Source organism: Gigantopelta aegis, chromosome 4, assembly GCF_016097555.1.
Source record: "Gigantopelta aegis isolate Gae_Host chromosome 4, Gae_host_genome, whole genome shotgun sequence".
NCBI classification, from domain to species: domain Eukaryota; kingdom Metazoa; phylum Mollusca; class Gastropoda; order Neomphalida; family Peltospiridae; genus Gigantopelta; species Gigantopelta aegis.
In genome coordinates, this window is record NC_054702.1 from 106,176,958 (window position 1) to 106,201,064 (window position 24,107).

Genomic DNA, 24,107 nt, shown 5'->3' on the forward strand with positions numbered 1-24,107 from the left:
ACTATGGCCTTTGTTGAACCAGTTATGGATCACTGGTCGGTGCAAGTGGTTTACACCTACCCACTGAGCCTTGCGGAGCACTCACCCAGGGTTTGGAGTCGGTATCTGGATTAAAAATCCCATGCCTCGACTGGGATCCGAACCCAGTACCTACCAGCCTGTAGACCGATGGCCTGCCACGACGCCACCGAGGCCGGTAAGAATATCGATGGAGTCAGATGGTTATTATACCCATTCAATATTGTGACTTGAAAATAGGTTAAAATGGAAAAGAAAAAAAACACTTATCGCGCATGCGTCAACATTGAAGAGTTATGTGACAACTTAACGGAAATTCATTTGTATTCAGTTGTGATATGCAGTATTTTAATCTGCTTACTAAATAAAAAAAACTTAATGTTTGGTGCAATGCGTGTTGCATTTTAAAGCGGTTCAGTATAATATATCTTTGAGCCAAAATATTTTGACATACTCTTTACTACAGTCTATGCCAAACAAAAACTTATAATAATTCACCTCATCTATACCTTTTTCATACACCTGGTCACATAATATAACGCAACAATGCGTACCACGTAAGCAATTAAGATCATCACCAACCATGCCAATACGCCTAGATCAGACACAGATTTTCGCTGACATTCGATCATAATATTACACGTATATCGAATTATAAACAGATGTCAAAATTATACTGTTATACTGATCACAGTCTCGATTTATACAGGGAAATCAAAGAAAACAATCATGAACAATCTATATGGGATTTATTCCACATTTCACCTATCACATAAAGGTAACATTGGTATCGCAATAAGTTCATTCATCAGTAGGCTGTTTATATGCCAAACAGGTTAGTCAAAATAAATACATGTACACCCATTCTCACTGATCTACAGATGTGTATGGAAGAACATATTTACCTTTCATACTCATGTCAATAAGGGCCAGCAGTAAAATGACACAGAGGAAGCTGTGGTGCTTTATTCAGAGATGAAAGTGGGCTCTAAAACGACAGTTCCCATTCAGTACAATGACACAGAGGAAGCTGTGGTGCTTTATTCAGAGATGAAAGTGGGCTCTAAAACGACAGTTCCCATTCAGTACAATGACACAGAGGAAGCTGTGGTGCTTTATTCAGAGATGAAAGTGGGCTCTAAAACGACAGTTCCCATTCAGTACAATGACACAGAGGAAGCTGTGGTGCTTTATTCAGAGATGAAAGTGGGCTCTAAAACGACAGTTCCCATTCAGTACAATGTATCAGCCGAAAAAGGAGTGTATGTACTTTGTTTCCAGGGAACATCCCTGTGGTCAGGCCAAAAACAATGTATTACATGATGAAAGGTTACCCATATTCTCCAGTGTTCACCTTCTTCCGACATACATTTTAACATATGTATATAGTAATATATAGCTCCATAAATGAAAGGTATGAAGATACAATTCTTTGGTAAACTTGATGATAACAGAAGTTGAAGTTAACTCAAAAACTTAAAGGTATATAGGGGATATTTCATGTTTTTTGTCAAATATGATTTATACCTCATCAAGTGAAGTTTGCAATCATATCTCATGAGTTTAGAAAGTGTTATTTTCACTGTAAGAAAGCCGGAACTATTTAGCTGCTGGCATTTTGTAAATTGCCAAAAGTTGTATAATAAATAGAAAATTTCATGTTTTTTGTCAAATATGATTTATATCTCATCTCGTGATGTTTGCAATCATATCACACTCATCGCGCAAGCATGACTCGTGAGATATGATTGCAAACTTCACTCGATGAAATATAAATCATATTTGACAAAAAACATGAAATATCCTCTATATAACACTCATAAGAGTATGCAGTAACCGACTTGTACCACACACACAAATCACGTTGTATAATGCGATAATAAAGTCTGATAATGAAGTCTGGTTCAGTACGTGAAAGGATTAAAAAACCAAAAGGTGCAGTTATATAAAGATTTACTGTACACTTTCGGCAAATGGAAAACAACATAAGCAGTGACATATGATATATCAATGTCAAAAATGAGAACAACAATGCAGAAGAAATAATATAAACAGTCAATGTTTTGTAATTTCAGTTACTCATACATCATACATCAACATACAGTCAATGTTTTGTAATTTCAGTTTTCATACATCAATATACAGTCAATGTTTTTGATTGATTCACTATTATAAACATACTGAACCAACCATATCTTGTACTTTGTAGATCTTCAGAAGTGCACCATGAAGCAGGGGGCTTAACCATTGTAAAGTACAAGAAAACACACTTAGCTCCCTTACCTGTGACTCGGGGGGGTGGGGGGGGGGTGGTTCGAAAAACCCACCAAAACAAAACCCCACCCGTTCTTAATGACAGCCCATTTTAACCTATAGACATTTGTTGTCCGTTATTATTTTAACGCTTGGTCTAAGTGTAAAAAAGGAAAGAGTAATTAAAAGAGTACATATGATAACATTTTATCAGGAGTCATGGGGTAAAAAAAAGAAAAAAGAAAAGAAAAAAGAAAAAAGAAAAGAAAAAAGAAAAGAAAAGAAAAAAAAGTAAAACATTTTTTTAGGTTTTAACTCTTAACATCGTCAAAACTTATAGAACAATTCAGTAATCAAGAAATAAGATGCTGTTAACATCTTTCAGATCTCTGCTTTCAGGAAGGGAAGATCACACATCACAGTTGCCAAGCAACACTGAGGTATTTACTGTTCAATCTACTCCTTACACTATTATTACTTTAAATAATGTCCTGAAAACAAAAATTAAACAGACGATCCCTGTCATAAAATAAATCCTGTGCGTCATCACAGTCTGTGTCATTTAAATGACAGTGATGTTCTGGAATCAGTCACTATGTGCAGTCACTGAGAAGTCTAATTGTGCTATGTGACCATTGGTACTTCTTGTAAGTTGTCTAAATCTGAACAGAAGAAGAGTCCATTAAACGCATCCTGCAGTGCACGCTGACATGCAATACTCGCTTCAAACCCACCACCCCGCTCCGAATCCGTTGACGACCGCACATTTGATAAATACCTGAAAATAAAAACACAAAGATAAAACTAATGTTTAATTACATGCATTAGCACTCTGTATTAATTGCAACAAAACTCCAATTGGTACTGCCTTTCAGAGATTTGTTTTACTAAACCAATCAACGTATAAATACCATTTTAATAAAGATTTCAACTCTATAGAAAAGAATAATGATTTTTTGTAAGTAATTCCCTAGCTGTTTTTATAACATTAAAAAAAAATGTTTTGATTGGTTAAATACAGTATAAGTTTTATAACATGTAAGAAATAAACAAAAGAACACAGGTTAGGCATCTTACAGAGGCTGCTGACAATACTGGTTAAAAAAACATATTGTTAAGGTTTTGAAGCTTGGAATGGACGACAGGTCACTGGAATTTTTTTTTTTTTTTTTTTTTTTAAAGGAATCAAAATTCAGTGAAATAATTTAATAATCTATTTTTTCCTTTTTTTTGTTGCTGCATAAACAGATGTCTGTCTTTAGTATTATCGATCACCACAATCGACACAGAAAAGTCCAAACCTAAGGGAGGTAACTATATCATAATAACTTCTAGCATCCACTGTGATCCTGTCAGTTTGATATTGTTCATTCTTATTCCAGTGTTACACGCAATTGCAGCAAGTTATTCTTCACCTATTCATTACACAGCAACTTCACGATACCCCAGCACATTCTAAACTATGGCTATTTGGTGTCTTAACATAGAGGTATTTCGACACTTGGCTGAGAGGGAAAACCCTACTCCTTCCATACTGATTACTCCTACCAAAAAAGCAGCAAGGGATCTTTTATGTATGCACTTTCCCATAAACAGGACAAAACAAATCATGGACACTGATTTACTGGTCATGGGCATTGGTTAGGATAGTAAAACTTGCAAGTCTATTGTGACTAATTGAACCTATGGCCCTCCGAGTGCTCTACCACTGAAACATATCCTGTCTCCCACCCCTGCTGAAATTTCTTCAATGTCCCTTACCCGCAAGCTATAATATCCTCCAGGGACGGTAAATGTGGACCACAGTTCTCAAGCTCAAATGGAGTGTACGTATACTGAGACACCTCTTCCTCCTTCGGGACGGGAAGAAATCTGTCTTGGTGACCCTAGAAACAAACGCTTAGATTTAGGAAACAAGAACTTCACACAATTATATGTCTTGTATACAATAAACTGATTTGGTGAATAAATAATCTGTGATTAATCTAGTTTTTTAAAAACAAATATATTACACAAAAAAAACAAATTCAAATTAATGAATTTTTAACATGCATTCATACATGCAACTATAAACCAAGTCAGATTGATCTTGTATGTAAGGCTTGTGATAAATGGACTGAAAGATGGAAATATTGGAACTCAAGCACTGTTACCTTCAGAAAAGTACTACCTATATCTCGCCTTTTGACTTTTGATGAGGTGAAACAACAAATAGTTAGCTTGTGTAATGAAAACCATTATCTCAGTGAATGAGTCCTGACACCCTGCACTGTCTGATTTGTAGTTTGATCTGGCTTCAGCCTCAGCTTGGACTGAAACTTGTAATCTGAACAGTGAACAGTCATGGACTTACAATTTTGATTCCAGTGGAGAAATGCATGGCCTTGTCTTTGGGAATGCTTGATTCTACCTCAATAGCTGTGGTTGTGTCACGATGGCTGGCCAATATTGCATCTGCAGGCAAGTCAGAAAACATCTGAAATACGAAGATGATACTTAATGAGTGATGGGAATCGGTTGGGATTTCATCATATGTCATTGGTTATAATCGATTTCCACCAATAAATCAACTTTTGATTACACAATCAGTTAAAACTATTTCAACATAAGATGTTGTCATGTTCAACGAGATAGACCCTACAAATCACTAATTTCACCATTAATACCTATATGTAAAGCGGTCTTCTTTATGTACACATGAACACAAACATTAATCCCAACATATCTATTTTAATTTCATCATCTAAACTGGAGGAACAATTACTGTGAACATTTCCCACAACAATAAATTATGGATTTTTGTAACTGATCGGTAGAGATTTTCAATTATAATCTATCATTGGAACATTACTACAGTTAATTATAAAATGTATGCAACACAATAGGTCTCACAATTCTGTTGCAAATTTAAAAAATATAATCTCTGCATATCATACAGTATCATATAGTGTCGAGAAATACACCTTAATAAAATAACACTTTTTTCACTAAGTGACAAGGAATTTCAGAAAATTAATAATAACATTAGATAAAAAAAACCGTAAACTAATGGAATAACTGAAGAAAAAACCAACTGCATGATTACCAGTTCATCAATGAGAGCTTTCTTGTTGCGTTTCTTGGCGCTCACTTCGAGTTTCTGCTCGGTGACCGCGATCTGTTTCCGGTGAACCGATTCTTCCCTCTCCTGTTCTATGAGCATTTCTAGATACTCTTCATCCTTACTCTACAAACAACAGAATCATGTAACTCTCAGCTATACATACAACTCGTCCCTCTCCTGTTCTATGAGCAGTTCTAGATACTCTTCATCCTTACTCTACAAACAACAGAATCATGTAACTCTCAGCTATACATACAACTCGTCCCTCTCCTGTTCTATGAGCATTTCTAGATACTCTTCATCCTTACTCTACAAACAACAGAATCATGTAACTCTCAGCTATACATACAACTCGTCCCTCTCCTGTTCAAACAACATGAATCAGATACTCTTCATCCTTACTAACTCTCAGCTATACATACAACTCGTCCCTCTCCTGTTCTATGAGCATTTCTAGATACTCTTCATCCTTACTCTACAAACAACAGAATCATGTAACTCTCAGCTATACATACAACTCGTCCCTCTCCTGTTCTATGAGCAGTTCTAGATACTCTTCATCCTTACTCTACAAACAACAGAATCATGTAACTCTCAGCTATACATACAACTCGTCCCTCTCCTGTTCTATGAGCAGTTCTAGATACTCTTCATCCTTACTCTACAAACAACAGAATCATGTAACTCTCAGCTATACATACAACTCGTCCCTCTCCTGTTCTATGAGCAGTTCTAGATACTCTTCATCCTTACTCTACAAACAACAGAATCATGTAACTCTCAGCTATACATACAACTCGTCCCTCTCCTGTTCTATGAGCAGTTCTAGATACTCTTCATCCTTACTCTACAAACAACAGAATCATGTAACTCTCAGCTATACATACAACTCGTCCCTCTCCTGTTCTATGAGCAGTTCTAGATACTCTTCATCCTTACTCTACAAACAACAGAATCATGTAACTCTCAGCTATACATACAACTCGTCCCTCTCCTGTTCTATGAGCAGTTCTAGATACTCTTCATCCTTACTCTACAAACAACAGAATCATGTAACTCTCAGCTATACATACAACTCGTCCCTCTCCTGTTCTATGAGCAGTTCTAGATACTCTTCATCCTTACTCTACAAACAACAGAATCATGTAACTCTCAGCTATACATACAACTCATCCCTCTCCTGTTCTATGAGCAGTTCTAGATACTCTTCATCCTTACTCTACAAACAACAGAATCATGTAACTCTCAGCTATACATACAACTCGTCCCTCTCCTGTTCTATGAGCAGTTCTAGATACTCTTCATCCTTACTCTACAAACAACAGAATCATGTAACTCTCAGCTATACATACAACTCGTCCCTCTCCTGTTCTATGAGCAGTTCTAGATATTTCTCATCCTTACTCTACAAACAAAAGAATCATGTAACTCTCAGCTATACATACAACTCGTCCCTCTCCTGTTCTATGAGCAGTTCTAGATACTCTTCATCCTTACTCTACAAACAACAGAATCATGTAACTCTCAGCTATACATACAACTCGTCCCTCTCCTGTTCTATGAGCAGTTCTAGATACTCTTCATCCTTACTCTACAAACAACAGAATCATGTAACTCTCAGCTATACATACAACTCGTCCCTCTCCTGTTCTATGAGCATTTCTAGATACTCTTCATCCTTACTCTACAAACAACAGAATCATGTAACTCTCAGCTATACATACAACTCGTCCCTCTCCTGTTCTATGAGCAGTTCTAGATACTCTTCATCCTTACTCTACAAACAACAGAATCATGTAACTCTCAGCTATACATACAACTCGTCCCTCTCCTGTTCTATGAGCAGTTCTAGATACTCTTCATCCTTACTCTACAAACAACAGAATCATGTAACTCTCAGCTATACATACAACTCGTCCCTCTCCTGTTCTATGAGCAGTTCTAGATACTCTTCATCCTTACTCTACAAACAACAGAATCATGTAACTCTCAGCTATACATACAACTCGTCCCTCTCCTGTTCTATGAGCAGTTCTAGATACTCTTCATCCTTACTCTACAAACAACAGAATCATGTAACTCTCAGCTATACATACAACTCGTCCCTCTCCTGTTCTATGAGCATTTCTAGATACTCTTCATCCTTACTCTACAAACAACAGAATCATGTAACTCTCAGCTATACATACAACTCGTCCCTCTCCTGTTCTATGAGCAGTTCTAGATACTCTTCATCCTTACTCTACAAACAACAGAATCATGTAACTCTCAGCTATACATACAACTCGTCCCTCTCCTGTTCTATGAGCAGTTCTAGATACTCTTCATCCTTACTCTACAAACAACAGAATCATGTAACTCTCAGCTATACATACAACTCGTCCCTCTCCTGTTCTATGAGCAGTTCTAGATACTCTTCATCCTTACTCTACAAACAACAGAATCATGTAACTCTCAGCTATACATACAACTCGTCCCTCTCCTGTTCTATGAGCAGTTCTAGATACTTTCTCATCCTTACTCTACAAACAACAGAATCATGTAACTCTCAGCTATACATACAACTCGTCCCTCTCCTGTTCTATGAGCAGTTCTAGATATTTCTCATCCTTACTCTACAAACAACAGAATCATGTAACTCTCAGCTATACATACAACTCGTCCCTCTCCTGTTCTATGAGCATTTCTAGATACTCTTCATCCTTACTCTACAAACAACAGAATCATATAACTCTATGCCAGGGGACAATATTTCGAAATCTGAGGTAACCGGAAGTCGGTTCACATGGCTTTTACCTAGGTAACCAATTGTTCGGTTAAGTGAATTATACTACTCAAAAGAATTTAAGTGTCAAAAATTTATAACCAAATAAGTTTCAGAGTGTATTAGATTGATGATGTAAACTACACCAAAATGTTTATTTATTGTTCCATATTTACAAAAAACCACAAATAAACGTCACTGTATACAAGAAAGTCACATGACATGCTGTCAAAGTTGAAGGTTGTCAAACATGGATTTTACACATTAGAACATTCGTTTAATAGTGTGTGAATCCACCCCTGGCACGAATACACTCGACACATCGTTGCCTCATGCTGTTGATCAGACGTCTGAAGAACTCTTGGGGAATGGCCTGCCACTCTGCCATAAGAAGTTGACCCAGATCATGAAGGTTGGCCGGAGGGGCATGGTTATCCCGAACTCTCCTGCCTAATTCGTCCCAGGCGTTCTCTATTGGGGCCAAGTCAGGCGAATATGCTGGCCAATCCATCCTGGCGATACCTTGTTGTCTGAGAAAGTCCGTTACCACCCTGGCGCGGTGGGGTCTGGCATTGTCATCCTGCAGAACTGCCCCGCTGCCAATCTGCTGAAGGCCTGGGAGAACCAATGGCCGGATAATCTCATTCAGATAGTGGATTCCATTCAGATTGCCATCCACCACATAGAGGGGGGTCCTGTGGTGGATAGAGATGCCGCCCCACACCATGACGCTGCCACCACCGAACCGGTGACGTTGTCTAACGTTAACGTCAGCGAAGTGCTCCCCAGGACATCTGTAGACACGAACCCGACCGTCGTTGAACTGGAGACTAAACCTGGACTCATCAGTGAACATCACTCGACCCCACTGAACACGTTGCCATTATTGGCTCTCAGACGATTTTGTATGGTTTGATCAGACACTCGAGTTCCAGTCGCAGTCCGCAGATTGTCACGTAATCGGCGTGCAGTGGTTGTGCGTTGACGTAGAGCCATATTGGTGATGTAGCGGTCCTCTCTATTTGTAGTGCTTCGGGGTCTTCCCGAACGTGGACGATTTCGAACAGAATTCGTTGCTTGGTACCGTTGCCACAGTCGGCCAACGACACTCTGACTGACACCAAGTCTCGAGCAACATTTCTTTGCGTATTGCCATCCTGAAGCCAAGCAATAGCCCTTCCTCGATCTTCGATAGTCAGTTGACGTCGCACCATTGTCGAATTTGGAGTGTGCACCATACACGAACGCAAGCTCCAATTATACGGAAATTCAGCATTGGGAACATGGAATACACATGCAAAGCGTGCAAATGAAGCCCTTTGTGAAAAAGCAAGTTATGGGCACTTAGCAGACCTTTCGCTTTCGCCCTAATTTACGTGCAAATGTAAGCATGTTTTCGCCATTAGAACTAGTCGACAGTGTCAATGACAGTGGATTTTAATTCATTTATGGGTTGCTTAGACCCACTTTCGTCAAAATGGAACAATACCATGCGTGACATTATGGTCTAGCTAATATAATTGACATTCAGAAAATAATGTCGAAAATATCGCCTGACCCTTAAATTCTTTTGAGTAGTATATATATATTATATTTTCGTGCTTATATTCAATTAAGGATCAATCACGATGTCCTGGGCACACACCTCAGGTATCTGGACTGTTTGTCTAGGACAGTGGGGTAGGTGTTGGTTAGTCAATTACTTTCTTATCCTCTTAGTGCCTTGTGGCACATGCGGCCCACATAAGATTTCTCCAAACTACACTGTCTTGGGCTTTCTTGGCTCCTGTTGCCCATGTCAGCCCTTAAAGGAGGGGACAATTAAGGCATTTGGCCTGGTATGCATAGTCGACGATATATAATGCAAATTATTGCTTAATATCAACAAGTATAATCGTATAGTTAATTAATAAAACGGTTAAATGTGACAGCTATTATATATAACGGCTGCAGCCATTTTGTACCATCTCAATGAGTACGCCCTCTGGCAAGCTGGTGGTTACGTAATACTTAACGCGTAACATCAGGAATGAGCCTTAGAACTAGAGAAACACAATCTACCTGGTTTTTGCAGGATGATAAATAGTCATACATTGCAATGTTCTGTAATAATACACATCCCAGTAAGCCAGCAATAAGTATATCCAGCACTATATATATTATTTTTCAATACAAAATAAAATACCATTGTCAAAGTGGCTACACAACAAGTCGAAATAATTAACAATGTTTTGTCCATGCATTAACCTACGTACTGAAATGATACATGGGGTGTTTTCTTAGTTAATTGGTCTATGCTGTTAGTTGCTTCTACCTGTGATTCCTGATTGGCAGGTGTGTATTTGATTGGTAACCAGACGAGTCAATTTATTGACGCTGTCTAGACACAAAAATACATACCGGTATTGTGGAATATTACCTGTCGCCCCTAAAATGGTAATGGACATGGTTTATTACTGTAAATAGTTCTGTAAAACTATTGATTAAGTAGACTTTTCCATCTAAAACCACAGAACTGACAAATTACGTAGTCCCAAAGAAAAGAAAATTATCACTTGGGTATCGTGGGTTGTCGTTTTTGCTCAACAGGCCTAATAGTGTACATTTTTCCTTTGGATTATTTAACAGAGAAAAATACTATAACCCCATTTTGTTCCGTTAATGCAACTTGAAATATATTTAGTTAAATAGTTTATTACATTATTACGTCATTTATTCTGTTTTACAAGTCAGGTTGATCAAAGAGAAGCGCCTTTTCGAAAATTACTGCTTTTGTTTACACTGTACATACAGGAGATGGTCAGGAGCTGACTCACTTTGCCCCAAGCTATCCCACCGGACGTCACAAAAACGAAACAAAATGGCTGCCCCATTTAGCAGGAATAATCTTGTTTTTTTTATTAACTCTAAAATTACGCATTTTTTATTTGCTAAAGTGTCAGTATGTGTTGGTGGTCCGGGTATGCATCTTTCCAACACATAAGGCTCTTGTTTGAGTTGACCCTACCTTTAATGTTTGCTAAAGTTAACAATATTATAAAAAAAACTGAATATCAGCCCCAGTACTGAAACAAAATACAGGAGCGTAGCCAGAATGTTTTTTTTAGCATTACGCATGCCTAAGATGTGCCCGAGTGGCGGGGGGGGGGAGGAATGGGGATTCGGGGGACCTCCCCTGTAAACATTTTGAAATTCAGGATGCCTGTAGATGCATTTTTTTTCTATCTTTTTTGTCGAGTCAATTTCAAGAGGATATTTTATAGAACAATCACAGACAGCCTTGACCTATTCCCGGATTTTTTTTTTTTTTTTTTTTTTGCCTTTGAAATAGATACATAATCATTTGGAGGGATTCTTTTTTTCGTTTTGCAGTGGCTATGTTACTTTCACTTTTATACTACAGTGACATTCCAAATGTTTGGTTTTTTTTTTTTTTTTAAAGCTGATTATGCGATGTTAGTAGTTTTCATTTTTTGTGACACTTTTGGATTCCTGTTTACGTTAAAACTGTTTTAACATATGCAAAATTATAGACAATCCAGTATATTATGTCTACATATATTCCTTTAGAGATAAAATAGCAGCAGATAATTTAGCTGTCCCCAGCGGTCCGAGCACATTTCTTTAAAACTTTTTAAAAAGTTTAGACTGATCGCAAGTTACAACTGTTGCAATATAACATTGTTTATAGTTTTGCTGCGCATCAAGTATCTAAAATTCAGCCTAAAACATTTGTCGTAATACTAGGTGTATGTCTGCGTAAATAAACTTCCTGTAATTGTAAAGTTTGCAAGTTTTAATTTCTGAACATTTACAGGTCATGACGTAACCAATTTGCAGTTCGCGTAAATTTAATTTGCGTAACCGACACGCGAACAGAACGGCGGTTCGTGTGAAATATTGTGCCCTGTATGCTCTACATAAAACTCCTCCTCCTATTCTATGAGCATTTCTAGATCCTTATCCTTACTTTATAAACAACAGAATCATGCAACTCTCAGTTCTACATTAAACTCTTCTGTCAGTGATCACTCCCACTCCCTTTCAAACTCCTCTCAAAAGATTTATAGTGGCATAGTGGTCACCTTGCAATAACAGTTTAATACACTTTATTGTAAACTCCATGTGATTGCTCGCCTAAAGCCATTCGAGGAGAGTGATCTTCAGCTCGCCTTCATTTAGCTCATGGTAAACACTGACTGGACTCGAAGTACATATTTATCTGAATATAAAACATTTTAAAATGTGTCTACCATACAAGTACATACTCTCTGACAGTCAGCAAAGAATACAAGTAATTTCATGGAATTTGCAAATATATTCCTTTAAACTGTGTAGGAAAATACAAAAGATAATCAACTGCCAAAAGCTAAATTATTAAATAAAACACTTATGCTTGGGCTGGACTAGAAGGATGCTGATAACTACTTTTCATTCAAAATGGTCTTAGGCAAAACCACTCATTTTCAATGTACATAAATTGTGAATTAAAAAATAACAATTAAAAAAAAAATTCAAATCTCAGATCTCTGCCAATTGAAAAAGGGACAATTTAAAAAAAAAACATATTTCAAGACCGGTTTAACATCTAAAGTGTCAGTAATAAATATTGTATGATGACTATTGTTGCCATGGATACAGACTAGTTTAACATTTAAGGTGACAACAATTGTATTTTAAACTGACAATTGTGGCCATGGATACGGACCAGTTTGGACAAGTTTTTCTTGATCTGCTCCTTGTTTTCTTTCTTGTATTGATCGATCATCTTACGAGTCGACTCCATCTCCACGCCATGCACCAAGTTGTTTACTGAAAAGAAGAGTCAACAATCAGAAAAACATATCTAAAAAGTAGGTCAAGGTCGATGTATTTACATTTACATTGACTTACAGCTGGACACCAAAATGAGGACTGTGCAGCATTTGTGTTGAAAATATTGGCAATTATCACACAGGCAGAGATATCTTAACTGGTAAAATTCTAAGTGAATAAATACAAATATGTTTCAGTAAGCTACAGGACACAACTCTATCGTAAAATCATTTTTAATATATGGATAAATTCTTCAAACGATACTCCACCCATTTATCACAGTTAAATATGTCTCTGTCTGTGTGTAAAACATAAATAGTTATGTTCCATTTACTCCCTTTGAATAATGTTTAAACAGTTGCACATGAAAAGTCACCTACTTCCTATGAATTATTTTTAAAAGAGTTGTCCTGTCCCAAGTCAGACCCTCAATCTTATTGGAAGCCGGACTCGGGATAGGCGTGTTCGAAGCTCTAGTGGTATACGAGCATGTTAAACTAGTTATGATTGATCAGGGCTTCTAAAATTGTTTTTAAATCCTCTAGCCATGGGATCAGTAATTTTAAAACTTTAATAGCCACAATTAAAAATTCACTAGTCCTACTTTATTTTAAGTTAATACAATTATACTAAATAATAGTAATAATCAGATATGTCACCTAAAGAGGGAGATAGAGCTTAAAAACACTAACATAAGGGGTTAGAGTGGGGTCAGCATATTCACATTTACAAAATAAACTTAACCGCAACATTCGACAATTTCTTTTTCACTAGCCGTCGGGCATGGCAATTGTAGTTATTTACTAGCCCAACATTGAATATCACTAGTCACAGGAGTGGGGCTACCATAATCTAGAAGCCCTGTTGATTGATTGATTGATTAAAAGAGTTGTATTTGAGGCTTTCTAAGAACACTGTTAAAGAAATAAACTTACTAATTGTCTCCACCATCTCCAAGTAATCATTGTACGCTCTCAAGTCTTCAAAATCTTCTTCTTTCTTGTTAAAGCTGAAAATTAAACACATCTTTTTAAAAGACATGCCATCTGTAAACACATTTCTGTCTGGTGTATAGCTTCAGTTGGTATTTGTTTTGTTTCAACTATTTTTGCTATTATGTTCAAAGAAAGGGTGAGAAAAGAGAATAAAAATCATGCCTAAATGATAAAGTGAGGCAAGTACAGTATATCACTGTGTATTAGCCGACTTTGTGGATAAACCAAACCCTTTGTTTGCCCCTCAATATCTGGTACAAAAAGGTTGGTGTGATGAATAAGCTGACTCAACTGTTATGTAATTGAAATGGACAAAAATATGGATACGTCAGTCAATTGCAGGAATTTGCTTAAACTTTTGGTGAACCTATCAAAGTACAATGTATAAAAATTATTTTAATACAGATTTCCAGATAGTCAAAAGAGAATATATATTGTTATCTATATATATTTTTAAATCCCCTAACGTGGGATAACATTGTTCTGTTCTTTTATTTCTATCTTTTTCGACTGAATCGATCGCATGAACATTGCTAGCTGATAAATGTAGTTTCACTTTTATAAGGCAGTGTACGTATTAACACCCACGAAAGATAATTGCAATGATGAACTTTTATACAGCAAAACATTATTTTTTGGACCTTACCTCTTTAATACAATGATGTTGCAAATAAAATCAATAAAGAGATATGTGCAATGTCAGAGACCCATCAAATACTTTTTTTTAAATTCACTTGCCATGAAACGTGTACTTAAAAAAATATCACTAGCCATGACTGGAAATTAAATTGCAAGTTCAACTTTTACACTGATATCAGAGTTCGAGATTAAAAAATTTGGGCAGTATCCCAGTTGGATACTAATATTTCAAAATCTGGTATCCCACCTGAGAATTTAGTATCCCACTTAAATGAAATTCATAAATAACATCGTAACAAACTTTGGACAACACTGTTAAAATAAAAACGCAGGATTAAAAAAACCCACAACATTATATGGTATCCCAGAGGGATACTGGGTTATTGAAGTCTGGTATCCAAAATTAAATTTAGGTATCTCCGGGATATCGGGATACCGTTAATCTCGAACACTGGATATTTTAAAATGAAAATGCAGCAAATAAAAGTAAATCATTTAACACTGATAAATAATTAAATGCACATGTGCCAGTATGATTAATGCCACTCCATAGAAAGAAGAGTTAAACCAAAGATACATGTAACATCTATATTATAAAACATTTGCTATGCCAGGGCATAAAATTTGGCATGAACGATTTTGTTGTTCGTCTGTCGGTTATGCAAAACCAATATCGACACGAACGACGGATCGTTCGTGCAAAAACTATAATTGCTCGTCAGAAAATGTAAACTGGCGTGTTTTGGCTAATATAACTATTTTTGGAATAAAATAATAAGAGACATACAGACATCAAAACAGTGCAATAAAATATTCTGCATCGCACATGTGCAATCTGGACCGGAATGTTTATTTGGGGAATCCCCTTTTCGGTTTTTTTTACATCATATCGGCTTTTGATTTACAAATGACATCACAAGTTATTAAGAGCTGTATTCATAATGTCTGGCACTTTTGTACATTACGCTAAATCTGAGCTCATGAAAGGAGCATTGAACAGCGGTTTAAGATACATTGTTGATATATATATATTTTTTGAAGGTATGTAATAAATATAGAACCTCACATACGTTATTTTCACTTGTTATTTATTGCACATGTTTATTGTGAGCAAGAACATACCACTCGACTGCTACGCGGTCTTGTGGTAAATATTCTTGCGCACAATAAACTCGTGCAATAAATAGGAAGCAAAAAAAACATATGTGAAGTACATTTATTTACTTTTTGACACCTGTGTGGTTACGTTGAAATATATGCATTAATTCTGAAACATGTATTGTAATGAAAACAAGTACAACCCTTGCTAAATCAATTTATTAAAATATGACATACACAGCGAAGAAAATAGTATGTTTAATAAGTGACTTTAAAATAACGAAGTGGAAATTAGAACATGTTGAAACACTGAGTTGCAGCATCGATTGAGGATTTGCAGAGGTTCAGGTCTTTCCGTTTAGACCCGGAAGCTCAAAGCTCAAAGCTCAAAGCTTCGGGGAAATCCCCGTTTCGTTCAGACTATTGTTTGGCACCAACAAGTACTCCCCTGTAACAGAATCAATGGGGTAGTGTGCTGAAATGTAAATGGCAGCTTTCAAGTTAGTCACAGCATACCAAATAATAATAATAATTTAGTATTTATGATAAGAATTTAGAGAAAAGCTACGAAAATCGCCCATGTTAGATTCTCATTTGATTACCGTTGCCGGTTAACCTTTTCATTTGTATCTGAACTACTGGAGAAAATCGTTCGTGCAAACACTAAAACCACACAAAGGACATATCATTAGTCTGAAAAAAACCCTGTTATTTTTAAGGTCCGTATTATAAATGGACTGAAACTAATTCTTACTCCCTCAAGACTCTCTTTCTGATGTCCACCTCTTTTTCTATCACAGGATCCTCAAAAATCTGAAGTCTGAAGTTGATACGTCGCAAAGTCGTGCCACATTCTGGGCAGTTCCCAGACCCTTTGACAAACAGCAAGTCAACACAACTCTCACACCTAAAACAACAAACAAGTACAAAGTCAACACAACAAAATGGCTGGATCTTCTGTTAACAGTGTTAGGTAACTGTTTCAACAGGTGAAACAAAATGAATAAGTATGTTGGATACCCTCCTGCCCCGGAATTGGTCACTGGCAATGTCAGAGGCTAAGTCCAGGGTGGGCGTGCCTGAACCTTCATTGGATATGGGCACGTAAATACAGTTCCCATTCCCATCCCATATGTTGGATATAATTCCATCTAGATGATATGTATCATGAGTGTAAGGAACCCAGCAGGGCTCAAAATAGGTAATAAAATATTACCAGTTGATTTTTTTTTCAATAGGCCAAAAGAACAAAATATGTCCTGTTTGACGTACGACAGGACTGGGTGTGGGTTTGAAATAGTGTGTGAAAAATTAGGACCTCTAACATATATTTTAGAGTAATATGAAATTAAAAGTTAATAGAATAAAAGCTAATTAATAGATGAGATAATTATACACACACCTCTTTTCTTTAAAAAATGACATGCAATATTTTGGTGGCTTTTAGCAGACTGTGAAGTTCTATTCTGTTCAGTCCACTATTTCAAGCTCTGCCCAGAATACACTAATCCGGATGTTCATTATCTTTAAAAGTAAGCAGCTATATCTACTGAATGTGTACAACTGTAAGCTTAGCTATCATGCAAAAGTGGTGGCAACAGTAGCAGCCATAGCAGGAGCAGGCCATAATGCAAGACTGATTTTGATTTTTTTAGTGATGAAATTGTAAAAGATGGTCACTTGCTGGGCAGCTTGAAGCCAGCCCGCATTACAAGTATGTGGATGTTATGGTAATACTGTAGATCCTGAAATAAATGTGAACATAACATTAATGCGAAAAATGCAAGATTGTGTTATTCGCATTGATAATATGACACATTTATGTCTATGTTTTGTTCAGCAATAGTCCAGGTATTAAAACAAACAAAGATTAAAATTCTAATACATTTATAAACCAACTGAAGCACAATTCATTGTAGGCAAGACAGACTAATTGTCCAATAGTCAAGCAAAAGCCGACACGATTCATCGCGTGTGAATGTGTTTTAGCATGCTAATCCTGAGGTAGTTCACCAAGATTAACCTCGTGTGCAAGCACAAGGCGAGGTTTATCCTGTCTAGCCATTACCGTATTTGACCGGAAATTAGCCCATGTCTTTGAATAAGCCCCCCTCCGTTTTGATAGCATTTAAGAAATTAGGCCCTCATTCGTAAATAAGCCCACCCCCAACTTTGTCACCTTATAAATAACACAAAACTGCAAGTTTGCTCAAAGTTCATTTAAAAGGTCATACCTCCTGCAGATAATTAAACACAAATGTAACAATATTTTACCACCAGTGAGATTTAGTAGTCTAACAGTAACAGTGTGTAACATTGTTTTCAATTTCATGCCTGCAGCATTTCTTTGAAGTACCCAAACCCAAGTCTGAACTAAAAACCAATGTCTATTTTTACCACCACACTGGGTCCGCAGTTAATGCTAATTAGGCAAATACCTTATTCTGATTGGCTAAGAACAATGGCCTAGATTGACAATTCTTTGTAGTTTAAGCTGGCTGCCTGTCAGAAACGTGTGTATATGCTATTGAGTTTGTTGTTTTAAGTCTTCTCAGCATTAAATTTTGGATGTAAATAAACAGCACTGGTAAGTAATTGTAACATAGAAGGTGTGTTTCTGATAATTAGATACTAGTAAAAAAACCAATTTAATTAATAAACAATTATTATTTATTAATAACAAATGGAACACTAATTAATAGATGTGCTACTGGACGTTTTTTGTTTTCTTCCTAGTTCATTTAATTATTATTTATTTTAATTATTTGGGGGGTTTTGTTGTTTTTTTCAACAAAACTAGCCCCTTGTCTGGGAATAAGCCCACCCCATGCTAAGCTTACAATGAATTGTCTTGGGCCCCTGGGCTTATTTCCGGTCAAATACGGTAAGCCATTAGCACTTCTGAACGGTTCCGAGGAATTTTGCTCGGAACAAATTACGGTCAAAATAACGACTACCATCACGTTTTCCCACACTAATCGTATATTGTGATCTATTTCAAGCTCATGGAGACCAAGAAATACTTACTTTGAAACGATCTTCACTTAGAATTAGAGGAAAAAAGTCCAACTGTGGTTTTTTTTCTTTCAAAGAGACGTATTAAATTATATAAAATGCAAGAACTTTAATATTTATTGTTTGCAAGATACACATTTTTCGATGGAATTAGAGCCATATATCCAAACCCAGTGGGGTACAAATGCCTTTTCAACTCGTATTCCACAAACACTAGAGGAATAGCTATTTTGTTTAATAATAACTTTGAATATAGCATACATAAAACTAAATCAGATGGCTCCGGAAATTTCTTTATTTTAGATATTACAATAGATGGAGACAGAATAACATTAATTAATTTATATGGTCTGAATTCAGACAATCCCGATTTCTTTCAGTTTATATTGTAATGCATTGTAGATTTTGACAATAATAAATATATTATATGTGGAGATTTTAATTTAGTACTAAATCAACATTTAGATACAAAATATTATTTACATGCTAATCACCCAAAAGCTCAACAAAAAATCATCGAAATTATGGAACTGTTTGATTTAAAAGACCCATTTAGAGAATTATATCCAAATCTTCGAAGATACACATGGCAAAAAAAAAACACCGCTCAAACAAGCTAGACTAGATTTTTTTCTTATAGCAAATAATTTAATGCCTGCTGCAAAGAAAGTAATAATCGAGAATAGTTATCGTTCAGATCATGCCGGAGTAGTTTTAATTTTAAAATTTAATCAAATAAAAATGGGTACTGGACTGTGGAAGTTTAACAATTAACTTCTAACAGATAAAGAGTATGTTAAAACAATAAAAAAATTAATAGAACATATCAAAACATCAATATGCTGTACCTGTATATAATAATTTTAAATTTAAAATTGATTCCAATAGAAGAAATACAATTTATAGTAAATGACCAGCTGTTTTTGGAAACATCACTGATGAAAATAAGAGGCAAGACAATAGCTTTTTCCTCATTCAAAAAGAAAAAAAATTATGAATTAGAAAAACTACTTTGTGCTGAAATTAAAACATTAGAAGAAAGTGAAAAATATTGACGTAGAAGCAGTTGAAAAAAAGAAATATGAACTAACAGAACTAAGAAAAGAAAAATTGAAGGGTAGCTATATCAGATCAAGGGCAAAATGGATAGAAGGGGAAAAACCATCAAAGTTCTTTTGTAACTTAGAATCTAGAAATTACTTTAGTAAATTAATATCAACTATAAGATTAGATAATGGAGAGGTAATCGATGACCAACAAAAAATATTAAAAGAAACTAAATCATTTTACCAAAAGCTTTATTCTGCACCTGTTGGGCAAAATAATGACAATCTAATGAAAAAAATTGGTAATTACAAATTTAACAAATTAAGTGATAAAGAAGCAGAAGAATTAGAAGGAGAAATAAAATATTCTGAAGTATTAACTTTTTTAAAGGAAATGAAAAATGAAAAAGGGGATGCAGACAAGGGGACCCATTGTCGCCATACGTTTATTATATGTGCTGAAATTCTAGCAATTCTTGTTAGAAATTGTACATTAATTAAAGGTATAACTATAGATGGAGAAGAATATTTAATATCCCAATATGCGGATGATACCAGTTTCATTCTTGATGGATCACCAGAGTCCCTTCATAGTACACTAAGAGTTCTAGATAACTATGCTCATACTTTCAGGCTTAAAAATAAATTATTCAAAATCAAGTGCTATCAGGATAGGCAGTAAAGTTTTCTAAAGATGTTTTTCATCATACTAGATGGAAACTAGACTGGGGGGCAACTGAATTTAAACTACATGGAATTAAATTCCCAGTCACGTTAGAACATATCGGTGAACTCAACTATGACCCTAAAATATTGGAAATGCAAAAGTTAATAAAAATATGGTCAGTGAGAAAATTAACTGTTTTAGGGCGACTCACGGTTCTAAAAGCCTTAGTAATACCGAAGTTAACACACCTTTTAATGGTATTACCAAACCCAAACAAAAAAGTAATAAAACATCTGAATACATTATTTTTAAAATTTATTTGGGAGAATAAACCAGAAAAGATAAAACGAACATTAATAACACAAGACTACAAAAATGGTGGTATAAAAATTATAAATATAGATAACTTTCTTATAGCTTTAAAATGTGTACGGGTTCGAAGATTGTTTCAAGAAAACTCAAAATGGATAACCCTTACCCGGTAACCCTATTTAAATCAGTTACAGGTATATCCACAAAGGATCTAATCTTATATGGGGATAATTTTATTGTTAGTAAAACATTGCACATAAAAAATATGTTTTGGAAAGATACTCTGGAAAGTTGGGCAGAAATACAACAAAAACAAAATCCGAATAATGTAGAAGACATACTTGGAACAAATATATGGCTTAACAGTAAAATATTAATAGATCATAAACCATTTTTGTATAAAACCTATATTGGTTTTTATAAACGATTTATTAGATGAAAATGGAATTTTTTTAATATATGAGCAGTTTGTTGAAAAATACTATAACTACAAATTTTATCAACTATGCATCATTAATAAATGCTGTCAAATCATTTATATATAAATTAGATCAGTTAAAAGACGATCATTTTAACACAGTGAAAAATCATATATACCCTTTAAAACTGCAACTATTATTAAAAAGTAAAAAAGGGTGCAGAGATATGTATGACATTTTAAACTTTCAGTATGTAAAGCCAAAAGGACAGATAAAATATAGTAATGAAGGCTTTTTATTTGAACAAACTGACTGGAAAAATATTATGCTTTACCATTTCGATGTGTGAAAGATTCTAGCCTTCGATGGTTTCAGTATAGATTACTGCAAAACATATTAGCTACTAATACTTTTCTATACAAGATTAACTACACTGATTCTAATATAAGTAACTTCTGTAATAATTTTCCTGAAACAATACAACATTTATTTTTCGATTGCGATAAGGTACACACTTTATGGGAAGCAGTAACAGATTGGATATTTATTCGAAAAGGAACTATAATTCATTTTAATAAAATTATTATAATGTTTGGTTTGATAAATAATAATAAAAGCAATTTTATAAACTGGTTAGTAATTAATATAAAATATTATATATACAGTATGAAAATACAAAAGAAATGTTTAAGTATTAACACTGTGCATGGCATAATGCAACATAAATTTGAAATTGAAAGGTATATTCTTTTAAAAACTTGTAAATACGATGTATTTAATAATGAATGGGCAACGTGGCAAACACTATTTTATTGAGACTTAAAGATAATCTAGACATGGAAACAGCTTGTTTGAAAACAAAATTCAGACTACATTTTAGAACAAATATAATACTTTTAATTTCATCTCTTCCGTATATACTTCTGGTAGATGTGGGTACATGTTTGAATATATGTACATGTATAATATATATGTGTATGCATTTATGTATGTGGGTATCTCTATGAATATACTGTCATATATGCGCAATTATGCATGAAGTAACTCTGTTCCTTCTTTCGTTTCTTATTTCTTTTTTCCTTCTCTATCTTTCTTTTCAATTTAGGTCAGTGCCCTAGAGGAGTTTAAAGAATATTTCTTCATACTAGATATGTCTATGTAATTACCTGTATATGTTACTACTAATATATATATATGCTATGTATTGTAGTAGTGATTTAGGGCCCCAACCCTAACACTACGTATTCTATTCTAGCAGCCAATTATGCTGGCAGACAATTTCAGCAGACATGCATGGCAACGTTCTAAACACCGGACTCATACGCCAATCGATTGTTATGTGTATTTCCCACACTTTTAAACACACTGTTATGCTAATTATTAGTATTCACTATAACTTAACAATTTTAGAGTTTTAAAGAGTATCTTCATATAAAAAACCCACACAAAAACAAAATAACAACCAAGACTCATTTTCATAGTCTTATATTGCTACTAATAACTGTATAATTTATACAACATAACAGTTTTATTAAGCACTTTTTTAACATCTGAAGTATCACTTTAAAATTATTCTGTACTATGTTAAGATGGGGGTGTTCAACTAGTTTCGTAAAGACCACAACCCGATTGACCAATAAGTATATTTTTTTTTTATATAAATATTTATTTCATCCATCTGCAGGCCCTTTTATAATGTGTGACAGGTATATATATAATAAAAAAACCCATACTTATCGGTAATATGAAGATACTCTTTAAGACTAAAATTGTTAAGTTAAAGTGAATACTAATAATTAGCATAACAGTGTGTGTTTAAAAGTGTGGGAAATACAGATAACAACAGAAAGGCGTATGAGTCCGGTGTTTAGAACGTCGCCATGCGTGTCTGCTGAAATTGTCTTCCAGCGTAATTGTCTGCTAGAATCCGCTCGGTGAAAAAAAAAACCCACAGTTGGGACTTTTTCCCCTCTAATTCAAAGTGAAGATTGTTTCAAAGTAAGTATTTCTTGGTCTCCATGAGCTCGAAATAGATCACAATATACGATTAGTGTTGGGAAATGTGATGGTAGTCGTTATTTTGAACGCAATTCGTTCCGAGCAAAATTCATCGGAACCGTTCAGAAGTGCTAATGGCTTAATGGCTAGGCAGGACAAACCTCACCTTGTGCTTACACGTGAGATTAATCTTGATAAACTAATCCTGAGGTTGACCATTTCTTTGTTTTTAAATGTGTGCAAGTTCACTACAACTTTTTCGGCATATTTTAGGTAGATACAGTTGTAATGGTACATGTATGCTAATGTTTGGCCAGATTTAGGTAACTAAGTCTATACACATTAGGAAAATCATTTCCCGAACCTTAAGTGCCCTGGGCCCCCAACTTGGCCAAAGGTCTAAATCCGGCCCTGTATGTACGACTATATTTAAAGTGCATATTTTGTTTAATTTTATGGTAGCTTATGTACGACAAATTAAATACGAATCCATTCTAAAATGTAGACTTAAAATTTGGGAATTTAAGCAATTTGAACAAACGTTTTGAATAAAGGTGAGGTCCGAAAACAGGAATAACAACATTAAAAAAACAGTTTAAAAGGAAAAACTCACAAAGGGTGGCCACAAATATTTACTAGTAACTTCAGTGATGGGTTGCTGTATTTTGTAGTTTTACACCTTGGACACCCTGGTTCATCCATTTCAACAAATCATTGTTTTACTTTTGTCCATCAGTCAAAACATTATACCCGCATGGGCATTTTGAAAGATACAAGAGTTATCTTACATATAGCGGTTATTCCCCTTGCGTTATTGTGTTGCTCCAAAAGAATATCTAAAAATTAAGTATAAAGACTGAGTTAACGAGGGTTATAGAAATGGCAGATTTCTCGACTGAAATATACGTAGAATAAAACTCTCTCGATGAACCAAAGCATTATTTTCTAATTTCACAACAAACCCC

The 24,107-nt window shown here is 35.2% G+C and overlaps 1 protein-coding gene across 1 annotated transcript; it reads right to left on the minus strand.

The window, feature by feature from the left end:
- Positions 1-1,958: 1,958 nt before the first annotated feature.
- Positions 1,959-23,902, minus strand: LOC121371674 (CDK-activating kinase assembly factor MAT1-like). The gene is made up of 8 exons (XM_041497741.1): positions 23,756-23,902; positions 16,440-16,592; positions 13,889-13,962; positions 12,847-12,950; positions 5,357-5,497; positions 4,625-4,747; positions 4,033-4,157; positions 1,959-3,049 (listed from the first exon to the last, which is right to left on the minus strand). The coding sequence occupies exons 1-8, from the start codon at positions 23,842-23,844 to the stop codon at positions 2,896-2,898; spliced, it is 963 nt and encodes a 320-aa protein (XP_041353675.1). The 5' UTR covers positions 23,845-23,902; the 3' UTR covers positions 1,959-2,895.
- Between the last annotated feature and the right edge of the window lie 205 nt (positions 23,903-24,107).